General features: G+C 39.5%; 1 protein-coding gene across 1 annotated transcript; it reads right to left on the reverse strand.

Moving 5' to 3' along the window:
* Positions 1–1446: 1446 nt before the first annotated feature.
* On the reverse strand, positions 1447–22785 carry MED6 (mediator complex subunit 6). The gene is made up of 8 exons (XM_037503607.2): positions 22669–22785; positions 12906–13065; positions 11342–11433; positions 9714–9796; positions 9311–9419; positions 7621–7736; positions 3411–3438; positions 1447–2809 (listed from the first exon to the last, which is right to left on the reverse strand). Exons 1-8 carry the CDS (start codon positions 22688–22690, stop codon positions 2679–2681), a joined length of 741 nt encoding a protein of 246 aa, XP_037359504.1. The 5' UTR covers positions 22691–22785; the 3' UTR covers positions 1447–2678.
* Positions 22786–24880: the final 2095 nt, after the last annotated feature.

Genomic DNA, 24880 nt, shown 5'->3' on the forward strand with positions numbered 1-24880 from the left:
GAATTCTACTGGAGATTTTGCACAATGAAGCTCAAGGATCTAAATTCTCAGCTCAGAGAACTGATAATAGTGGACCTAAAAGAATCTCTCATTTGTTTTAGCCACAGGACACATTCCACTGAAAATTAAAATTTAATTGTAGAGTTTACATAAAGAATCACAATATATAATAAATACACAGATTTGCCAAGACTCTAGTGGGAAAATTAAGACAATGATTGGAAAGGGAAAAACCTTATCCTGTGAAAAAAGGAATTCATTGATTCTGAGTATCTAGATCCTCCCATTTATCCCACAAATCTCCTCTACTTAGAGAGAACCCAGACTTCTCCTGTCTGAAAATTCCAGACTGAGAAGTCTACTACAGTCTATTACAGGTCTCATGACCAGTAATCTCAAGCAGGGAAGTTATCCTGCATAGGGATGCCTTGCTTTCTCAAGACAGACTCCTTCCACTCTGTTGTTTGTACACAGAAATCAGAATCTAAGTTCAACATCTGAAACTAGAAGAACTTCTCTACTCCAAAATAATTGCAATATTTTAATGATTTATATTGGAAAACAAGCCATATTAATAGCAAAAAAGGATGAAGTACTTAGAGATTTAAAAACTCTATTTAATCATAAATTCAATAGGCATTTGTATTTACTAATAAAACACATGAAGCAAACATAAAAGATTCAAGAGGAGAAACAGAAAAATCCAAACTCTACTTGTAGATATAATATACTTCTCTCAACTGACAGATGAAGCAAAAAATATATATATAAGAGGAAACAGATTTAAACAAGGTTAATCAAATGAACCTGACACATATAAAATACTACCCAATAATTGCAGAATACTTATTAGGCTCAAATACACATGAAATAATTACCAAAATATATGATATCCACTGTCATAAAGGAAGTCTCAACAAATGGTAAAAAACAAAAAATATATAATGTATGTTCTTTATTAGCTGCAGATTTTGAAAAAAATTATATAAAGGAAAAAGAGCTGGGAAATAGACATTTGCTTAAAATTAAAGAGCAGCAAGAACAACAGACTGGATAATAGTATCATGAGTTTGATTTTGATAATCATATTGTGCGCATCAAAGAAATGTCCTTGATTTTAGAAAATGCTCATGAAAGCAAGTGACTCTTAACCCAAAAAAAAGTTGTATTATATATGTATGTTATACATACAGACAAATGTGCATGTATACACAGAGAAACAGCAACTGACAGCAAGAGTTAGGGATAGAAAAATTAAAGGAAATAATAGATACAGAAAGTTTATTCTGTGGAGAATCTGCACAAAAGGTATATATGTAGGAACCTTTGTACTATTTTTTTTTAAAGATTTATTTATTTATACAAGCACTGGGTACAGTCAGAAGTGCGGGAGGGTGAGAGAATTCACCAGAGCCAGAGCGGGGAGCAGAGCAGGCAGAAGGACCGAAGTACACTGCTGAGGGGAGCAGCGGGAGGCAGGAGAGGTCTGAGCGCCATGTGGGACCCTCCTCCGGTGGCCTGGGAGCAGCCGGGGATCAAACCTGGCAGCTTCACAACCCAGCGCTCAACCGCTGCGCCACCGGGGAGGCCCCCTTTGTACTATTTTTGTAACTTTTCTGTAACCTGAAATTATGTCAAAATGAAAAGCTAAAAGAAAAATGTCACATAATCTAGAAAACCAGGCTTTATAAATGCAAAAAGCAAAGGTGAGAGATTGTTCAATAACTTAATAAAATATATATATTTTGCTGCTTTAATTAGCACTAAGAATGAAAACAATAGTCAGTGGTAGCAAGATTGTAGAGAACTTGGGATCTTCATACTTAGCTGTTGAGTAAATTGGTCCAGATCTTTTAGGAGAAACAACTTGGCAACACAGACTAAGAGCAAAAATATGTGCAGACTGCAGTGATTGTACTACTAGACTCTAAGGAAGTATTAAGCATTGAAAAGTCACTATCACAACTATAATCACTACACCTTATTTAAAATAATGCAAGTTGAGAAAATTCTGAACATAACATGGGATCATTTAAAAAAACAATCACAAAAATTATTTAGCCGCTAAAATAAATAGTCTATAAAGACTAAGTAAAACTGGAATGTGCTTATAAACAGACATAATAATATGATGAGAGTAAAATTATGTGAACAGAACAACTATAAGCTAATACACACGGGGAAAAAATTCACAACACGTATGAGTATATAAAGGATGACAGCATTGGTTTTCCCTTTTATCTTTCAAAATGTTAGTAACTAGCACAATTTATACCAAGGAACATGCAAATAAAAGAAAATAAACTTAAGTTATTACTTTAACAATCCTGTCTGTTTACAAAATGCATCTAGAAATAATTCAGAGAGACATGAGGGAGAAAAAGCCATGATAAAGTAATTTATACAAATAAATTTATTTTTTTTAATGTATAAGGTACACATATGATTGAGGAAGTTGCGCGAGTTCAGTAGGGGGAAGATCACAAAGGAAAGGATACATCAAAAATATTCATATGGAAAGCATGAAGATCCGTTCATCTTTCCTTAAAGAACAAGTACAACATTCTATACAAATGAGAGGATTGTGACAAAGAATTTTAAAGTTCAAGAGCATGTCACAGTAATGAGGTATAATAAAGGACAGGAAGAGTCTTACAGGTTTCTCTCTCGTCCAACACTCACTGAAGTCTCATTCGTTTTTCAGGAGGGCCTTTAGTGCTCACTGTCTGTTGGACATTCTTGGTGGCCTCCTTCTCCTCAGATTTTACAGTTTCTGGTATAGGTTCGGCTTCTTTCTTTGTCTGATCCACTTGACATCAAAAGCAGATATTGTTTGGAGGTTGGCGGTGGAGGAATGACCAATGTAGACAACAATTAATGTGAATGGTTCTGATTCTCAAATTTAGTTAGAACTGCTTGTCTCAAGTTCTAATTTATCTGTTTCAGGCCAATGTATAAGAATCTACTTATAAACCTAAAAACCTGATTATCCATGCAAATCTGACACTACACAAAAACACATGGCATTTAAATAAGCCATTATATACAAACAAGACATGTAATTATTCTGTACCAGTTCAACAGTTTAATACCTATTTTCAATAGTGTAACAGACCTTTTCACACTGATATCTGAACTAAAAACAACCTCAAATCATCTCATTTTCTCCTACCTTCTCAATGCCATTTCTTCCTAATTCATGTTTTTAATAATAATACACTATTATAAAAGCATCATTCTTGACAATTTAGCATATCTGGGAGAGAGAGGTAAGGGGTAACAAACTACAATGAAAGTCTCAAAGGACAAAATGCCCATAACTCATCTCGATGCTACAGTTTCTACCGTGTTAAGTAATTTATTTATTTGGTTTTCTTTCAAGTTTAGTAAGAATATCAGAGGAACCATACCTGGGACAGGCTTTTCTCCAGACTTTTGCTGTAATTTAAATTTAAAAAGTGGGGAGACGGGGGAGAAGAAAACAAGACAGGTTAGCAAGTTTTCTTCCTTCTTGAGTCCATAATTCTAATTAAAATTACACCTTCATTCAAATTACACTTAATACAAATTATAAATGACTTCATGAAAAGGAACTACTATTCCTGTACCATTATAAAGTTATCATTTGCACTCCAGAAAAGACACAAATCTAAAACTAGAACAAAAGAGTCAAACATTGAAAACCCTTGAGCTTCTACAAAGCCCTCTGCCTCTGTACCTGAGCTACACTGCTTTACAAAAAGTAAAGTAAAATCAAATGGGAGAGAATAATGGAGACTTTTAAGATTCTAGAGGCACATTTGTTTAGGGAATATGAGCTATAAGAACGTATAACCAAGTTTAGATGAATCCTCAACTTTTAAAGTTGTAACGTGTGGGATGTAAAGAAACGAAGTATTCTGCTGTGAATATAAGGTTTCTAGTGAGTAAAATTATACTACAGGAAAAAATGGGGAGATTAGCAGTCAGGAACAAGGTGAGATCCTCCATTCTCTACACCCAATCTTTCACTTGGTTGGACCCTACTGTCTCATTCCAAACTTAAATGCTTTAAAACACGTGTTCTCTCCTCCTCTCCCAAGGTTTATAACCTGCTCCTGATCTTCAGCCAATGACTTATCCTCCATGTTAAAAAAAAAAACCCAAGTTCCCATTCATCTACCTCCCTCCAAATTTATACCTTTACAAACACACACACACCTTATTCCCTGTCATCTCAGAAGAAAAGCGCTCTCCCACCCCCAGACCCCATGTCTTCTTGTCTATTGCTATGACTAAAGACTACAAGATTTTGTTATCACCTGTTCCAGATTACTGCTGCCAACTGCCTACTAGCCCACTCCAATCTCAAGTTCTAGGAACCATTACATTTAATAATAAAAAAATACTATTCTCGGGCCTCCCTGGTGCTCAGGAGGTTAAACACCGCACTCTGAAGCAATCCACAGCCTCTGCAGCACAAGTTCAATCCCTGGGCCAGCCAGGGAGCAACCCACATGGCGGCGCAGCAGAGACCTCTCCTGTCTCGCCCGCTGCTCCCCTCAGCAATGTGTTTCGGTCAATCTGCCGATTCAGTTCCCCACTCTGTCTCTAGTGAGTCCTCTCACCCCCTGCACCTCTGGCCTGTACCCCAGTTCTTGTATGCATAAATAAATAAATCTTTAAAAAACAAAACAAAACATACTATTCTCTATTGTGCAGAAAAGGTTAACACAGGAGGTCTGACACTGCTATCCTTAGAAAGGTCAGTCTGCAAAACTGGTCACTGGCTACAGACTAGTACTTGGATTCTGGGAGGGTTTCCACTACTCCCTTAGCAGGTAATGGAGGCTCGCTGTGCCTAGATTACTTGTACAAATAATGCCGTTTATGCTGACTGTCTGCTTTTCTTTAGGGAATGTGGAAAATGGGCATATGCTAGATAAAGGGTACCACCGTGATGAACCCTCCTATGCCCCCAAAACATATGAGCACCATAAGTCATTAAAGGACTTCCTTGGGCAGAAATTTCACATGCATATTGCTGCATTTTTATTGCTGAGAAAAAAGAGCCTTGTGTGAGCCCTCATGGCAAGGTATGAGTGTAAGTCTGTACATGGATTCCCTCTTGCCTCCTCGTGTGTCTTCTCTCCTTCTACGGAGCTGTATATCCTTATTATGTCACTAATAAATCCTGCCAATCCTTCAAGCAAATCCCAGTACAGTGGGAGGCATGGGAACCCTAAACATAGCCACATTAACACATATTTTATGAATAAATTAGGACTTAAACATGTGTAAAAGTAATTTAGGAAAATAAATTTTTCTTTTAAAACAATGGTAGAACACTGATGAAGTAAAAAATTGAGAGGAACTATTCTCATGTGTTAACACTAACCATTTGAACTATATTGGCAAAGGAACTGTATATGGACATTGGATAATGTCATTACCTACTGATGCTTACTGTCTCATCCTTTTTAGTGAATAATGCCAGACAATCTAGCAGGATGTGGCTTGAGATGGGAAAAAAAATGATGGCACCGTTCTGACAAAATGTAGTCAGGTAGTCTTGGGATAAGCCTAGCAGAAATGATATCCTATAATGTTCTAGTAACTTCTGAAAATAGCCCAGCAAAGACATTCATCATAAAATGTTCTGAGGGCCTGAATTTCCATCACATTAGTATTAGTGTAACTTTCAGTAATAACAAGAATTAAAACATGAAAAAAGGAGCTTCAAACAAGCAGGCAGAAGTCGCAAGCTACAAATGATTCTGGCAGACACAATGGGTAAACAAGGAGTTCACAGGAGATTTCAGATCTATTTTTTTCCCTTGATCTGAGAGAAACACTATGAGTACAAGGAACAAAGTACTATTAACAGTTCTAAAGAAAGTCATCCTTCCCTAGTTGAGTTACACATAGTTTGATGTACTCTATCTTTAGAAATTAGTTTTTGGACCTTGTATGACTAAAAGAAAGTGCACTTTTAGAAAATAACAAGCATGACTACGCTAAGCCTTCAAAAGAAAAATCTAAAATTCTCAAGGAAATAATATGAAGTCTGCAACCTGCTTCAAAATAATTGTGAAGAAGGGGGAGAAGATATAAAACAAGATTGGCCATGTATGATAATTGTGGAAGCAAGACAATGGTCCATGAGGGTTTCACTTTAAATTATTTGCTCTATTTTTACTTTTGGTATGTTTTTAAATTCCCATAATGTTCTATAAGACAAAGATTTTGTTTTGTTTTATTAAGATACATTGTCCAGTTTAGTTCACCAGTACAGGACAGCAAATGTGATTCAAGGCAGGAGCCCTTGTCAGAAAAAAAAGGAGTAGTCATTCAGCAGGACTACCTCACAACCCAACAGAATGTAAACTACTGAATGTTCTGGAGGAGGTTGGTCAATAAAATAGAACCCTTAGCAATTTTATATATATATATATATATATATATATATATATAAACACAAGCCTTTTCTTTTCCTATATTCTAAACTTTGGTGAGCCAGCAAAACCAAGTCTAATTAATTCTGGACCTGCACTAGTTTATTTCAAATGCCCAAGTCACATGTGTCTAAAGACTACTGAACTGTGCTAGTCTAGGTGTCCTTCAACCAGTTTACCTAGTGGTAAATATTGTGTACTCAATGACTGTATGGCCAACGACACCTAACCTCTTATACCTTATAGTGGTTATGTACACCCTACACACAGCTAAAAGTCATTAACTCATTTATTCAATAAACACTATTTCATCTTTCAGTGCAATTTATGAGATTTTTTTTTTTTCTAAACTGACTTTTTGTTCTGATTTCCAACAGTGTGCTCTGCTCTTCTCACCACCAAATCATCAGTCCAACAGCATGTGTCTCTTAGTGGAAGCAGGGAAGAGGGAAGGTGTGGCCTGTTTTACATTATCTCATGGTATGAAAAATCTCATTTAAACTAAATCTACCCCTGAAAGTCTCTGAAACAGGCCCCAACAAGAAAAACAATGTATCTGACTGTTTTGACTGGACCTTTTGTGTCCACAGCCTTGCAAAGACCCATAAACAAGTCTAAACATATGTTCATATACCCCATCTCATACTTACTTCACTTCAAAAATTCACTTAGCAGAACAGCAGATGGATTTGCTATTGCTCTTGGAACCACACTCCATAATAACATAGTGGAATTTGTATTACTTAAACACCAATCTTATATAACTATTTTCTATTACTCATATCCTCCACTTATGATGCCATATCCTATACCACAACTGCTCTATTCTTTTTGTCATAAATTTTTAACAAGGACCTAGACATGAGTTTGGATAGCAGCATACAGAATGAAAACAGCATGTATTTCACATTCTAGTTTTATTACCATCCATGACATGTCCGGTAACCCTTTAAATGAGAATATTATCTATATGCAGTTCTCATAATTCATGAAGATTCAATGAGGAATTAAACTTAAAAACACATTAATTACATTTCCTTTGCCCAATTCATTAAGTCCTTAAAAATCTTTCCTTTGATTCATAGTTCATTTTTTTAAAACTAATGAGGAAAATCAGTATTTTTAGATCACACTGTAGAGTTGTAAATTAAAAATAAAGTGTCAAATCAATTATTAACCACATTACCTGCACAAATTTGGGAGGAAATTTCTGTCTAAGGTCTAGGAGTAAAGCATCCACACGCTGTCTCTGGAAAATAGAGCTTGGTTCTTCTTTCCTTTTAGCTTTAGGTTTGACTTTCTCTATTAAAATACAAACCAAATTAAAGCTGTCTCTAATAGTAGGGGGTCTTATATTTTACAAATATTTGCCCTCCATAAATATACTCAAACTTCATTATTTTTAATGGCTGCTATTCAAAATATAATCTTCCCAAATAAATTAAATATAGCATAAGCATAGAAGTATTCTAACTTTCCCTGTTAAATGAAATTTATATTCTAACATTTAAAAAGCCAATGTCTTTTAAAGATATTTCAATTTTTACCATGTAAGCATGGACATAAATTTCAAAATTACCTAAGTCCCAATCCATATTATTGGTTTGAAATTGTCTTGTACATACTATAAGTAAGTTAGTCTTTTCCCGAAATCTAATAGGTGTAAACGGAAATGTGATTTTCTTAAAACTCCAAGCTACCACACTTAGTAATGAAGACAAAAATTCACTGAAAAATAAAACAAGTTAAACAGAAGATCATGAAGACAGGAAAGAAAAGAACTTGCAAGGGAAATTCTTACATTAATCACATGTGAAACTTTCCCAGGAAGGAGGTGTATTGTGGAACTGTCTCTTAATGAAGGGTTCCAGTTTTACTCCAAACATTTCATTAGGGTGGACAAACAGCACCTGGGAGAAGTCTAGTCAACTGATGCAAGCTTTCCTATGCCAAAGGTTGCTGCCTACAACTACTAAGAATAAATACAACTTGGGCCTCCCCGGTGGCGCAGCGGTTGAGCACTGGGTTGTGAAGCTGCCCGCAGCCTCTGCAGTGCAGGTTAGATCCTCGGCTGCTCCCTGGCCACTGGAGGAGGGTCCCACATGGCGTGCAGACCTCTCCTGCCGCCCGCTGCTCCCCTCAGCAGTGCACCTCGGTCCTTCTGCCTGCTCTGCTCCCCGCTCTGGCTCTGGTGAATTCTCTTACCCTCCCACGCTTCTGACTATACCCAGTGCTTGCATAAATCAATCAATCAATCAATCTTAAAAAAAAAAAAAAAAAGAATAAATATAACTACACCTGAAAGACCATTCATTCCAAAGGTCTGAATTCTATTTAAAGTTTGCATTCCTGCAGCAATTTATTCTGAGCTGCTATTTCTCAGCAAAGGAAATTCAGATGGCAGGCACACTAGTATAGATATATTTCCAGAAATACTTTTACTGATAAGTGAGGTACAAGACAAGGAATGGGTTAGCGGTTATAGAACCTAGAGAATGTACAATCAAGACAGGTAATTACATGGAAAGATCAGAAAACAGACTGGTTATCTGAAGATAAGGCTCTAACAGCACCTTTCCTACTTTTAATATTGGGGGGGATTTGGGTTCAGATTACAAAATGACTGAAGATAGGTAAACAAGAAATATCATTACTCATTCCTCATCACTGATTTGCTCTGTATGGGAAATAGCTCTAATAGGAAAGCTATTATTACTACATCTAGTTACATGAGTTATAGTTGACAATGCCATTATCCCATGAAGAGTCTTCATATGGAGAAGTAAAATACACTCAGAAATCATCAAGTCTTTTTCTTAAAGAAAACAACACTCAGAAAGCCAAGGGATTTAAGAGGGTCTAGGGGTCCAACATACCTTGCTCTTCATGATCTTTGAAGTGCCACCAATACCCTTTGGAAGGATGGTATCGACAGTATGACATAGCTTCATCAAAAGCTGACTGAATGCCATGCACTGCAGTAAGCTTGTAAAAAGAAACAAATCGCGAATTTCTCATTAGTTCAACCAAAATTTCCAAAGTACTCACAAAATATTATATATGCAAGATAGTAATCTCATTTTTCAGAACCTAAATCAGTTGGAGCTGTAATATATACTTTTAACATGAAGATGGCCCAGAACAACCAGGGTTCAAGATATTTTAAGTTTATACTTTACACCAACTTAACCAAGGAGGGAAACTTCTATTTGATTCTTAGAAGCAAGATAACTCAATTATAAGCTTTCTTTAGTGTTTAAGGAATGTGAAGATACTTACCACTCTAGAGTTTATAACTGATCCCAAGTCTGGTGCCTGATAGATCACTCCAGCAATGATATAATAATCAGCCATCGGGATAACTAAGGCAGTTTTAGGGGGGAAAAATTGTTTATGAATATATGCAAACAAGCTGCTTAGCAGATTTCCATAAAAAGAACTAAAATTTGCCCTTTTCCATGTTAAAGCTTAAAGACACATTTTGGCAATTCCTGTTTTTATAAATAAAGTTGTATTAGAAGCCACACCCATTAATTTATATTATTACCTAGGGCTGCTGTAGCACTTGGTGAGCAGTTGTAACAGAGGCCATAAGGCCCACAAAGCCTATAGTTACTCTGGATATTCACAGAAAAAAACTGACAACTCCTACCCCAGAGGAGTGCTTCTCAAACTTTTAATGTGCATCTGAATCACCTGAATATCTTGCTAATATGGATTCACAAAATCTGAAGTGATCCAATGCTACTCTCAATCGTACTTAGGGGCAACCATACATTTGAGGAGATATTTGTTTAGGTTTTCTATTTCTTCATCCAGTTTTGGATGACTGCAGAGTTAAAGGAATTTGTCCATCTCTTCTAGATTGTTGAATTTGTTGGCCTATAAATGTTCATAGTAATCTCTGATTATCCTCCGGATTTCTGCTGTGTCTGTTGTCATTCTTCCTCCTTCATTTATATTCCTATTTCTTTGGGCAAAACCAACTTTTAGAACCCCAATTTTTTCAGCAAGTCATTCTCTGTACTCAATACTAGGGTGAAGATTGCCCCTAAATGTACTGTTGAAGGTATATAACTGGGAGATGCAGCTAGTGATCTCTGGAATATGTGACTAGCTCTTTCATTCAAGTCTGAATTCTATACAGTTCAATATGTTTCTAAAGTAAGTTTCTGTTTGGTAGTATAACCCAGTTAAGACTTTTGGTTGAATATATCCATTAGAACTTCCAACTGATCCTCTATGAATTTGGTGTAACTACATCTACTATATATTTCATAATAGAATTAGACTCAGTAGACTGAGATGAGAAGGAATATTACTCAGAATGCTCAAGATCCAGTTGGAACAGCTATGCTCAATAGGAAGAGGTGTCTTCAATATAGTGAGTTACTCTATCAGTGCTTAGAATTGCTGTTGGCATGCTGGAAGACTCCAGATGTCCAAGCAACAACCAGTGGAACTTGGCTTTTGAAACATTTCATAAATGATAGTTATGGCTAATATACCACCCTGCCTAGACAATTTGTACAAATGCTATGAATTTCCTAGAGATTTTGGAATTTCTTCAGGCAAAAGTGCCTACCTGATTAGCCTTAATAAAAATTCTGGACTTGACTCAAGCATCTCAAATGGATTTCCTTGAATAAAGATACTACACACATGGGACTACATTTCACTACTGGAGAGAGGGTACACTTGATGTTGTCCCTTGCAGGACAACAAATTTAGGTATGTCTATATGCTGAGCCTGCTGAGTCCTCTCAGCAAAGCACTGAACATGTTACCTCGTCTTAGAGATATCCCCAAAACAACCCAATCCAAAAAAAATAAGAACATACAGTGGTATGTATCATGTATCATGGTATTTTAAGAAGAAAATAATGTCTGAAGTTTACACATTTTACCTTGGGTAGGGGACTGCCGCTGTTGTTTCCGAACGATAAAAAGAATGGGTTCTTGAGCATGTAAAAGAATGTATTCCACTCCAACCATCTGACTGAAAACAGAAAACAAACATCCAGATTTATAAAATGCCTACAATTTTGTAGAACACACAAGTTGTTAAACAAAAATAGAGCAAAAATTTAAATAGGATTGGAACTACCTATGTAGTTGCAAAAAAATGGTTGTTCAATAAAACTGGCTATTTTCCTAGTTAGGCAGAATACAGAGAAAGATTTGGTTTTTAAACAGAATTTCTCTACAAAAACTCAAGATAACCTTAATTCTGAGTTCATGACTGAAATGAAGAGCATACATTACAAAATGGCAACCAAAATACTATGCTTCCTAAGATCTACAAATATATTTAAAACATACAAATATACATGAAGACTACCCATCCTGACTCTACATCTCAACTATATATTTTACCCGACTAGAAAACATCAAAAATATTATCCTAGACCCAACAAACCTTTTAATCTGACAGACTGCTTAAAAGTATCAACTTGTCTTAATAGTCGTAAATATTTGCCTCGTAACAAAAACTATTTAAAATACTAGAAAATTTTAATTTCATAAGCTTCCCTAATGTTCAGCTGCAAATGACCAGATGAAAAATTATATGGTTGTTTCAGAAACTTTTGTAATTGTAATAAATTCTTAATTATTTGGTATCCTAAATTTAAAGAAATCTGCTTCACATTTGTTTAGCTAAAATTTCATTTCTCATATAAAGAAAAATCTACTATAAATCAGACTATGCTTTTAAGATATTAAATTAGATGCAGAAAAGACAATACGTATGGTTATCTTGTTGAGGACAATAGTTGAACTATTAAAATCACTCATTAGATCTACATCTATATTTTAATTGAATGATGCTATAAGAAATTTTGCAGAAAAACTTCCTAGGATATAAGTGACGCTATCTGTCTCTCAACAGCCACAAAGGACTGGATTCCAAGACTCCCACAGGCACCAAAATCCATGGATGCTCAAGTTCCTTATAAGAAATCATATAGTATTTACAAAAAACCCACACTCATCCTTCTGTAGACTCTAAATCATTTGCAATTACTTATAATACCTAAAAGAAGTTAAATGCTATATAGTTGTTATACTATATATTTTCAGAAAATAACAATAAGAAAATAGTCTATACATGTACAGACACAACCATCATAGGCTTAACTCCATAGCACAGCTGACCCTTGAACAAGGGTTTGAACTGCATGGGTCCACTTCCAGGTGGACCTATATCCCATATCCATGGATTGTGCAATCCATGGACTCAAGCAACCATTGGTGTCCACTGTTTGAATCCATGAATGCAGAACTGGTAGACACAAAAGGCTGACTGTATTAATAATTGTTCTGTACGTCAAACTTGCATAAACTGAAAACTATTTCTTCCAAAATTTTCTATCTTGTACTTCTTGATTAATTCATTCACACAGTTGGAAAGTACCATTCACTGCAAAATCTATACTTGGGCAAAGAGGCTTCATTCTCACAATAACTTACTTTAAGTGTTCTAATGTTAACCTCTGCATTTTGACCACTTCATTATTGCATGTCCTGTCATAAAAAGGATTACTTCTTTCTGAAAAGTAATCCAGGACACTTCCACTGTTCAAAATAGGAATCCAGGAACTGTCAACCCAAGAGATTCCCAGCAGATTATCTATAAAAAAGAAACAAAATGATAAAGTATGACAAAATAGAACAAAATCGAATTCAACAGACTTTTACTAAGTATCTATGTAGTAAGGCACTATGATAATAAGGATAACATGGATCTTAACCTACAATATTCTTACAGTCTAACATGATAAAGAAAGCAGAGACAACACTACACTATAACAAATGTTTAAACAAATGTGTTATTATAGCACAGCTGAGTAGAATACTTTACCTGTAGGTGAATACTTTACCTGTAGGTACAGGAGGAGATGGATTTCAACATTGTGCATTAAAAAGTAAATAGAGGGGGCGGAGCAACATGGCGGCGAGGAGACACTGCGAGTAAGATCTCCCATTAAAAAAAGTTAATAGGGAGGAAAAGCGGCAGGTCCCAGAGAGAACCGGGACACGGAAGATAAACGGGTGACTCCAGCAAACTACCCGAAGAAGAAAGTGGCCATAAAAGAGACTAGAAGGGAGGGAAGCGCAGAACCCTGCTCCCCTCCCCCGCCCACAGAGTTGGCACTCTCCGACCGGCAGAGAGGAGGGAAACAACAAACCAAAACGACCCACAAGAACAAACGACAAACGACGCAGCAAGCGGGACTGTGAGTGTGCAGCCACCACAACCCCATGAACGGGAGCTGTGGAGAACCCTGCAGGATTCGCCGCCGCCGCGGTGAGCGAACGGCTCCGGGCGCCATTAGAGAAGAACAAAGACCCCGGGAGACGCGCACACAGCCCGGGCTGCCGGTGAGCTTGCGCGGGAAGGTGGCGCGCTTGGCACGCTTGAAAAGAAAACGCGGACCGGGATCGCAGCGGCCCAGGTCCCCGCGCCTGCGACCTAGGCTTGCGGGGAGACGCGCGAGGTCCTCACTGAGGTGAAGGTCCCTCCCTGAGTAAGCAGGAACCAGGCGCCCAGGCACGGGAGCGGGTGCAAAAGGCTCCATTCCCGCGCCACTGAACTGGGCTACAGCCCGCGTCCTGGACCTGAGGGCTTTGAACTGAGACCCGGGGCAAGAAATTAGGGGCGTGGGTTCCCCACGACCGTGGGGCACAAGGCAGACACAGCACCCCAAAGCTGTTGAGGTTTACCCTACCATACCCGCTCTTTCCTGTCCCACGGGGTGGGGGGGCGAAAACAGCCCCCCAAGGACAATAGGAGAGATCTCTGGCGCCACCTAGCGACCAGGAAAAAAAGTCACTAACACCCCATAGAACAGGCAATTCTTAAGACTGCTTGAAAAGGGCAGAAGGCTTCTGGAGGACCCAGTGGCCAGCCGGGAAGTTAGCCCACCCCATGCCAGGCCCCTTCCGACCAGCAGTCTGAGCCCACAGAGGGAGCAGGCACCCACGTCCGGGGCAGACCGGGGGCGCAGAAGAGTGTGCTGAAACCGGAGGCGCAGGGACTGCATCCCGCTTCACCATTTTAGAACAGGACATTTCTTCAGTAAAAAACTGCCTAAAACCAGCAGAAAGCTCCCCCAGAAGACAGAGATGGCTCCTGGAAGAGCCAGAGGGGAGCGGAGAAGTTCACCCAAGATGCCAGTCAGTCCGAGCAACACAGTGTCCCAACGCATATGACAAATTAGAAAACAGACAGTAGGGAGTAGAAGAACCACACGCAACCTAACAACTCCTCAGGAAAGAAGCACACCACAAAAAGAAAACCACTCCCCAGATTGCAACGACAGACTTGGAGAACTTCTGAGCCTTCCAGAAAGAGAATTTAAAATTGCCATGATTAAAAAAGTGATAGATCAGAAGAAGGAAATAGAGTCCCTAAAGAGGGAAATAAAAGAAATGCAGGAGATCAAAGAATTAATGGAGGAACTAAAGAACTCTGGGAAAAGCAATGAAAGCAGAATAGATGAAATGGAAGAACGAATAAGTACTCTTGAAGACACAGAAATAAAAAGAACCAAAACAGAAAAGGAAAGAGAAGTACGAAGGAAAAAGAATGAAGAAAGACTTCGGGAACTATCTGACTCCATGAGGAAAGGAAATATAAGAGTTATAGGAATTCCAGAAGGAGAGGAGAGAGATGTAGGAACAGAGAAAATATTCCAGGAGATAATTGAAGAGAACTTCCCAAATGCGAAGAACGAGCTGAAAATGATATACAAGAAGCAAGAAGAACACCAAACTTCCACGACGAAAGGAAAAACACAGCAAGACACATAATAGTAAAGCTCCCAAGAATCCAGGACAAGGAAAAAATAATGAAGCTGACAAGAGGGAAGACACAGATAACATTCAAAGGAAAACCAATCAGGCTGACATCAGACTTCTCTGAAGAAACACTACGGGCAAGGAGAGAGAGGAGACATAGTCAACAGACTTCAAGAAAACAGATGCCAACCAAGAATACTCTATCCCGCAAAGCTCTCTTTCCTCCATGAAGAAAGAATATGGACCTTCCCAGACAAAGAGAAACTCCGGAATTTCATTACGACTAAACCCCCACTCCAAAAAATACTACAAGGAATCCTAAAGCCAGAACCTCAGAGGGACGAATAACAACGAAAAGAAGACCAAAAAAAAAAAGTTATTAAAAGAATAAATAAAATCAAAGAAAGACAAACATAATAGCAAATACAGATGCTAACATATGGAATCACAAAAAATCCCGAATAGCCAAAGCTCTCCTGAAAAAAAAAAGAAGGAATGGAGGCATCACACTCCCAGACTTCAAACTATACTACAAAGCCATAATCATTAAAACTACATGGTATTGAACAAGAACAGACATACAGACCAATGGAATCGAATAGAAAATCCAGAAATAAACCCACAGATTTATGGTCAACTAATCTTTGACAAGGAGCAAAGACTATGCATTGGAGCAAAGAAGGTTTGTTCAATAAATGGTGCTGGGAAAACTGGGTCGCTACATGCAAAGAATGAAGCTTGACCATTACCTCACACCATACACAAAAATCAACTCAAAATGGATTAAAGAACTAGACATAAGACCTGAAACCATAAAATACATAGAAGGAAATATAGGCGAAACACTACGGGATTTGCACATCAAAGACATCTTTACAGACACATCACCCAAAGCAGTGATAGTGAAGGCAAAGATAAACAGCTGGGACTACATCAAATTAAAAGCTTCTGCACAGCAAAAGAGACAATAACAAAAACAAAGAGAAACCCCACCAACTGGGAGAACATTTTTGCACCCAACACTAATGATAAAGGACTGATCACAAAAATCTGCAAAGAGCTGATGAGACTCAGCAACAACAAAGAAAATAATCCAGTCAAAAAATGGGCAGAAGAGCTAAAAAGAAACTTCTCTGAAGAGGAAATGCAAATGGGCAACAGGCATATGAAAAAATGTTCAACATCACTTGTCATCAGGAAATGCAAATCAAAACTACCATGAGATACCATCTCACACCAGTGAGAATGGCACATATTAAAAAAACTAGCAACAACAAATGTTGGCGAGGTGTGTGGAGAAAAAGGAACTCTTCTGCACTGTTGGTGGGAGTGCAAACTGGTCCAACCACTATGGAGAGCTGTGTGGAGATTTCTGGACCTACTAACATAGAGTTTCCATATGATCCAGCAATTCCACTCCTAGGTATTTACCCAAAGGACACAGAAACATCAATTCCAAAGAGCACCTGCACCCCTATGTTTATAGCAGCACTGTTACAAATAGCTAAGCTTTGGAAACAGCCCAAATGCCCAAAAATAGATGACTGGATCAAGAAGATGTGGTACATATATACCATGGAATATTACTCAGCATTCAAAAAAGATAAACACATGCAATTTGTAGCAACATGGATGGCGCTGGAAGGGATCATGCTCAGCGAAATAAGCCAAAAAGAAAAAGAAAAATACCGGATGGTCTCACTCATAGCAGGAATCTAGAAAACTTAAATAAGGGACCAGGAAAATGAATATAAGAAAGTGAAAATCAAAATCAACAAAAAACTATGAACCAGAGACACTTTTTGGGGGTGGGGGAGGGGAAGGATTGGGTCAGAATGGGGCGTTTGCAATTATATGGGGAATATAAAAATAAAATTTATTATTTAAAAAAAAAAAGTAAATAGAGGTTAACCATAGAGAAAAGTGGCAAAGTAATTCTAAGTAGAAAAAATATATATGCAAAGATAAGAAAACATAATAGTATAGTATGTTTAGGGAGTAATATGATTAGGTGAAGAAAGCAGTCATATTGCTTCACATTTTAAAGCAGGATTAAATCTCAAATTTTTCAAAATACAAAAGAAAAAAAATAGGGTAAGCAGAGCTAGATACCATTAAGTAATAAGCTTTTATTGGTTAGACTATTGGCTACAATGTTTCACACTAATGGCTATACTAAATCCCACTAGGTCTGACACAATCACCAAAATGCTTATGCAAAATGTTCAAAGGAGGGCCCCGTGGCACAGCAGGTTGAGCGCTGTGCTGTGCTTGAGCGCTGTGCTGTGAAGCTGTCTGTAGCCTCTGCATTGAGGGTTCGATTCCCAGCTGGCCAGGGAGATTCCCACACAGCGTGGCAGACCTCTCCTGCCTCTCCCGCTGCTCCCCTCAGCAGTGTCTTCAGCCCATCTGGCTGTTCTGCTCCCCGCTCTGTCTCTGGTGAATTCTCTCACCCTCCTGTGCCTCTGACTGTACCCCAGTTCTTGTATAAATAAATCTTTAAAAAAAAAGTTCAAAGGAAAAAGAACTGAAAACTTCAACCTCTCCTATACTGCAATCTCTTCTGGCATTTTTCAAAAAAGTCAGACCTAATCCAATCTGACAAGCAGTTCTGAGCAAAATTAATCAAATGAGATAAAACATGCTACATGCATTATAAAAGAGGAAACTGATGAAGTATGTTAATGACCAAATCAGTCCAGACCATAAGATATTCATCACAAATACGTCCTGTCATAATGAAATATATAAGAAACCAGGAAATTAACATTTTCAGGAAAAACCAGATTTTCTAATGAAAAATAAGGATAATCATTTTCAGTTTTAAACACTACAGTTACTAGCTTTGTTTAAAGCAATGTTTACACACTTCTTATTTCCTTAGGAATGACTATTTAGGAGGACTTGCAGAAAGGCAATTTTTGGTTTATTTCTCACTTAAATAGCAGAAACTAACACTTACAGATCATTTCAGCATAGACAAAGGAACAACCTGAAGAGACTACTAATTAGCCAATAAATGTGGACATGAGGTGACTAGGAACTGGTAGAAAGTAATGCCAATGCACAAGAAGAAAAGGACAGAAGGGATATTTTTAGGAGGAAAAAAATAATTTCCTGAATGACCAATTATAAAGTCTGCAAAACTCTATAAACAATAACTCATTTAGGGAAGCAGTAACAGTAGACTTGGCTTGGATACACTGAATTTAATATGGAATCAAATTCTTAGAATTAGGAATTGTAAGTCTCATCTGCCCCAAACAAGAAAAGCATATTGACAATTAGCAAATATCTGACAAGTTAATTTCCCATATCTTAGTTTTCTAATCTATTTGAAATAGTATTTATGTGCTACCTTACATAGGCAAAATGCTCAGTATTTTGTAATAATTCAACAAATGCTAATTGTGATTACAGTAGGCCTGTAGCAAATTTACTTTAAGAGCATAATGAATAAACTGATTTCTGTCTTAATCGCAGCTAATCTAGTTTGTGACTCTTTTTTCCTGTTTGCTTTTTTTTAAAAAGAGATCCCTTTCATTCTCAAAAGAGTATGATTTTAGCAGATAATTTAAATGGTCATGTTAGGATAAATTCATTTCAAATGTCACTATCTGTACAAAGTCATTCTCTACTTCGCAAGACAAAAATAATGACTTCTTTATGTTCTCATAGACGTTTTTATACACTTTTATTACATGGTATCATAACCCAGAAATACAAATGTGTTCCCATTAAATTCTGAGTCTTTAGAGAACTGGGACTGTGTTTTACTCATCAGAAACTACCATAGAACTGATTGCAATACTCAGCAAATGTTTATAAATGCATATTATTAATGCATAATTGAAGGCCAAGGAAAGTACAGTGTCATTTACTCTACTGGTCAAATGAGGGTGAAAAAAATCTATGTTAAGTTTCATACAGAGGGGAGAAGCAGGTGGGGAGCAATGCATGGTATGTCCATGGACTTTGGCAGAGGACTATGGGTGCACCGGTGGTGGGTCTAGTAAGATACAATGAAGAAGTGTGTGCCTATATCTCTGACACATACATGCTGCTGAACACCAATGTTACCTCAATGAAAAATAATACAATTTTAAAACATGAAAGTCAAAAAACAAAACAAAGTTTCATGCAGGTCAGGTCAGATAACAGAGTGAAGATGCTGGGTTCACCTCCTCCACAAATTCACAACTAAGTACAAGAGAGCAAAGCTGACACCACTGAAAGAGAAAAGGACAACTACCACATATATCAGGAGCAATGGTATGATGGAAAAGGGCAGGAAAAACCTTAACTAAACTGTGTTTAGGGCCTCCCCGGTGGCGCAGCGGTTGAACGCTGGGTTGCGAAGCTGCCCGCAGCCTCTGCAGCGCCGGTTCGATCCCAGGCTGCTCCCCGGCCACCGGAGGAGGGTCCCGCATGGCGCGCAGACCTCTCCTGCCGCCCGCTGCTCCCCTCAGCAGTGTACCTCGGTCCTTCTGCCTGCTCTGCTCCCCGCTCTGGTGAATTCTCTCACCCTCCCACGCTTCTGACTATACCCAGTGCTTGTATAAATAAATAAATGTTTAAAAAATAAAATAAAATAAATGGGCCTTCTTTATAAAAAAATAAATAAAATAAACTGTGTTTAGTGTTTGCATTGATACTGTGCAGCACAACCCACGAAAGGGAGGGGCGGCCAAGGTATGGGACCCCTTCTGCTATTGTTAACTCAGGGGCACTCCACACCAGACTTTGGAGACCCATCATGCAGGACAGAGGATGCACCACAAGAAAACAATCGGAGTAAGGATGCAGTGATTGATTTCAGCCTGGTCTAGAATAAGCTGGAGCCTGAACCTGCAAGGGGAGCCCAATCAGATCACCTGTTGTCTCCCATAGAAGAGATTATTTGCAGCCTGACGCTACAATATTCAAAACATCTGCCTTATCACCACCCTAGACAACCAGGCCAAAACCTAGGCAACAACTGAAAGGTGTTGCTACAGAGTTTAAGCACCTGGACCTTAATAACAGGAGCAAGAGCCCCAAGGTAAAGCTCCAAACAGGAAAAGAGAACAATTTCAGACATGTGGCCCAGTCTCAGCTGTAGCTACAACCCCATGCTACATCTAGTGTTCAACCTACAGTCTAGAGGTTGAAGCAGGCAAGTGTCTATAGGAGATATTATGGCCAAGAAATTGGCCTACGGAAGGGGATCTCTATGGAGCCCATAGTACAATAGGAAGTTTGAACTGTTGATGCTCACTGGTGCTCACCTGATGCACCTTTTGGTGCCCTACTACAGATAAGCCATTACCAGCACCAGTGCCCTGGTCACATGAACAGGTGCAAAGGCAGTAATCTACGAAATAACAGATACCTAAAAATCTGGGTAAACAACGTAGGATTACATACAGCTTATTGCAGGAGGGGTATAAACACAAAATATTATGAAAAAAATCCCTATTATAACCCATAAAAACTAAAAATGAAGTGACAACATATCACAAATACTCAAGTGAAAAAATCCTGAAAGAAGTTTCAACGCAGCAAAACTTAAAAATATGCCAGAAAAGAAGTTTAAAAAGTTCATAATCACTTTTAATAATGAAGTGCTGGTCAAAACCACACCCATGAAAATAGCACACATTAAATAACAAGTGCTGGAGAGGATTCAAAGTGGAACCCTATCACACTGTTGCTTGGAATGCACATTGGTTCAGCCATTTTGGAAAGCAATTGATTTACCACAAAATACTAAAAGTGGATATACCACACCACACAGCGCACTCACTTTTGGGCACCTGTCCAAAGAACATGAAACCATCAACTACAAAAAAGCATATGCTTTAGGATGTATATTGCAGCATTATTTACAATAGCTAGGATCTGGAAACAACCTAAGTGCCCACTAGAGGGCTGGACAAAGAACAAACGATACATCCAAAAATGGAACCCGATTCAGTCATAAGGAAAGATTAAATGTTGCCATTTACAGCAAAATGGAAGGAGTTGTGGGAATTATGTGTAGTGATGTAAGTCAAAATGACACATATATTTGACATTTATATAATGGATGGTTCAACATAGTAGTATACTTATAAAAACTAGCCCACTAATAAGTAGTGAGGTTTCTGAGGTTACCCCCAGAGGGGGAGTGAGATAGGATTAAAGGGTAAGAGTGGTGGTGGTGGGAAAAACTGTTTAAATAAATCAATTAAAACCTTAAAAGCAAAGTCTCGTGCAAGTGTAGGAAGTTTTGTGGAAGCCATTACAATAGTAAAAGATAAAGATATTTGCACATGACTCTTACATGAATTTTTCTTGAGAATTACCATCATAATATCTCCTCCCAACCCAGAGAAACATGGTCTGTTTGAAACTAAATTTGCATGCTTCAGTTACTTTTAATCGCTCTCTGTTCTCTCTTTGCGATTCCAGAGCCCAATTCCCAAGCTTTTTTTTTTTTTAAAAAACTAAAACGGATGTGTATACACTTGCTGAAAAGAAGATGCATGGCCTAATGCTACCAGTGATCAGGTAGTAATTAAGGGATTGCCTCTCCATATATATATCCACTGATTCAACAAATATTTGAGTAACTTCACCATTCAGATGCACGAATGAAAACGACCCCTGGCCTCAGTAACTGCTGAGAGTTCGACAGAAAGGATTACAAATTTAAAATAATTTTTAAAAAACAAAACAGAAGAAAGCCTCAGGAATTCATGCTCAGGGACGCGTCAGGAAATGCTATCAAAAATAAGACAATCGCCGCGCTAAGTCGGCACGAGAGGAACTAAATCAGGTTGGCTCATTACCCCAAATCCAGCCCAATGGCCATTTCTGCTCCCCGGAGAAGAGCCCCAATACTGTTGCAGAGAAATGCGTGTAGAACACAACTTTAAGTCTGAGGCTTTAAAGTCAAGAGCTGCTTCTAATCCCTTCCGTTTTGACAGGTATAAAAGACGCCCGAGGGGCTGGGAAAAATTAAGCAACTTTTGGCGAGATTATACCTTTGGGCCGTTCACAGAAACCATTCACAACAGCTTGAGGAACAGCACAAAGGAATCTGAACCTTGCCCCCGCGAGCTATAAACCCCCAAATCAGACCCCAGACAATCAGGAAACAAAAAGTAACAGCACACTGGGGCCTCCCCGGTGAAGCAACGGGTTGAGCACAGCGCTGTGAAGCTATCCGCAGACTCTGCAGTGCCGGTTCGATCCCCGGCCGGCCAGGGAGCAACCCACATGGCGCAGCAGACCTCTCCTGCCTCGCCCGCTGCTCCCCTCAGCAGTGTACTTCAGTCAATCTGCCTGTTCTGCTCCCCACTCTGTCTCTGGGGAATCCTCTCACCCCCCGCATCTCTGGCCTGTACCCCAGCTCTTGTATAAACATAAATAAATCCTTTAAAAAAAAAAAAGTAAAAGCACAGGTTACCTCGGATATCCACCGCCGCCATAATTCCAAACGCGTTCGCGGGTTCTCCTTCCGGCGCAGAACAGACGTAGCAACCAGGACGACGGAAGCGGTGGATTGACAATCTTAGCGCTGGCCAGAGGGAACGCAAACAAGGGGCGGAGACAGCGAGGCCGCGAAGAAAGGCAAAGAGAGGGGCGGGGCTGGGAGGTGGAGCTGGGGCGGAAAGGGGCGGGGCGGAGAGGAGGGGCGGGGCGGAGAGGAGGGGCGGGGCGAGGCTGAGGGGCGGGGTCGAAGAGGAGGGCGGGCGGAGAGGAGGGGCGGGGCGGAGAGAAAAGGGCGGGACGGAGAGGAGGGGCGGGGCAGAGGGGAAGGGGCAGGGCGGAGAGGAGGGGCGGGCGGAGGGGCGGGGCGGGCGGAGGGGCGGGCGGGCGGAGGGGCGGGAGAGCTGGAGGCGAGAGAGGCGAGACTGGGGCCACGAGGTGATTAAGGACCCGGAGTTGGAAAGGGGCGGAGAGTAGCGGGGCGGGGCCAGGAGGCAGGGGAGCGAGGGAGTGGCGGGGGCGGGGCGTTGCGTTGAGGTTGTGGGGAGACCGAGAACGCGATGGCCGAGGAGAACCTAGGGCCGGGCCTCAGGGGGCTGCGGGCTGGGGGTCAGGAAGGAGAGAACTTGGCAAAGGAAGAGGTTTGCGGTGCTACTGGGGAAAACATTTAGAAACTCCAGGAGAAAGTGATTGGCCCGAGGCCTTCCCTGTTCCCACGGCTGAGAGATTTGAAAATTTGACCTTGATCTCTGTGACACTTTTTTAAATTACTCTGGTTATTCAGAGCTGAGGATGGAAGCATCGTCAGCTTTAAAAGCCCCGTGTATGCAATGAACTGTTAGATTTAGGAATTACATTCTATCTTTCACCCTGCCCCAAGTGTGGGGGTAGGGCTGAGCAGAAAATTTGAGGGGCATTAACTTTTACTGACTAAACCCATTAGATCTCTAACCCCATTAAAGAAAGTAATAGATGCCTCTGCGACAAAAATTTCGCAAACAGGACATTCTTCTGACGTGGAACATCAACAAAGTTAAAAGCAAGGGGATACTGCTGAGTCCCTGAGTAATGTGGAGTAGGTAGCAAAACAGAAGAGAGGGAATAACTCTTTGATCTGGAGATATCATAGAAAGCTTCAGAAAGATTCTCAAGTTCCTCTGTCCATAAAAAGAAAATGATGAGGCTATCTGCAAGCAAGTCACAGATAGAAGAGAACCTACAAATCTGAAGGGGCTTTGTGTACAGGGGTAAGGGGCAGGTGCCTATTTCTTACCCCAAAGATAGGTACCGTAAAGGTGTAACTACAACCAGAACTTAACTACAACCCGGGACAAGTGGAGAGGACCATAAATTTACTAGAATTTTCCACCTCATAAACTGGGAGTTAAAAATTTTTAAATCCAAGTGGAATAAAAATATATTGCTCTGTTACATTTCAACTCTTGAACTGGGATCTTATACCCTGAGGTGGTATGTATTTCCTGTGTCCCAGCACACATATGCACAGTCACAGAGAATAGCTTTAAAAGACTGGTCTGGGGCCTCCCTGGTGGCACAAGGGGTTAAGTCTCAGCACTAACACCAGGACAACCTGAGTTTGATCCCTAGTCAGGGAGCTGACCTACATGGCACAGCAGACCTCTCCTGCCTCAGCCAGCTGCATCCCTCAGCAGTGTATTCAGTAGACCTGCCTGTTCTGCTCCCCACTCTAGCTCTGTTGAATCTTCTTTCACACTCACACCCCCTACCCCCTGCACCTCTGGCCTGCACCCCAGTTCTTTTTTTTTTTAATAAATTTTATTTTTATATTCCTCATACAATTGCAACCCCCTTATTTTGACCCCAATCCCTCCCCTCCCTACCCCCTACCCCCCATAGAGTGTCTCTGGTTCATAGTTTTTTGTTGATTTTGATTTTCACTTTCTTATAGTTATTCATTTTCCTGGTCCCTTATTTAAGTTTTCTAGATTCCTGCTATGAGTGAGACCATCTGGTATTTTTCTTTTTCTTTTGCACCCCAGTTCTTGTCTGCATAAATAAATAAATCTAAAAAAAAAAAAAAAAAAAAAAAGACTGGTCTGGAGGAAATTTTTAGGAAGGCCTGGTCCAGGGTCTTGGTGGAGAGGTTATTCCAAAAGGGGCAGGAAGGGTTTGGGATGGGACATTATGTCCAATAAACAGAAGTGTGA

This window comes from Talpa occidentalis, unplaced genomic scaffold (assembly GCF_014898055.3).
Source record: "Talpa occidentalis isolate TD23 unplaced genomic scaffold, MPIMG_talOcc4v2.1 talOcc4.11, whole genome shotgun sequence".
Taxonomy (NCBI): domain Eukaryota; kingdom Metazoa; phylum Chordata; class Mammalia; order Eulipotyphla; family Talpidae; genus Talpa; species Talpa occidentalis.

What these genes read in the sequence shown, in the direction of transcription:
- MED6 (XM_037503607.2), bottom strand. Translation starts at nt 22,690, where the DNA reads ATGGCGGCGGTGGATATCCGAG. An exon ending in CAGTTATAAACTCTAGAGTG is followed by an intron (nt 9,420 to 9,713) that starts GTAAGTATCTTC and finishes TCTTTTTACAAG; the next exon opens with CTTACTGCAGTGCATGGCAT. An exon ending in TTCCTCCCAAATTTGTGCAG is followed by an intron (nt 3,439 to 7,620) that starts GTAATGTGGTTA and finishes TTTAAATTACAG; the next exon opens with CAAAAGTCTGGAGAAAAGCC.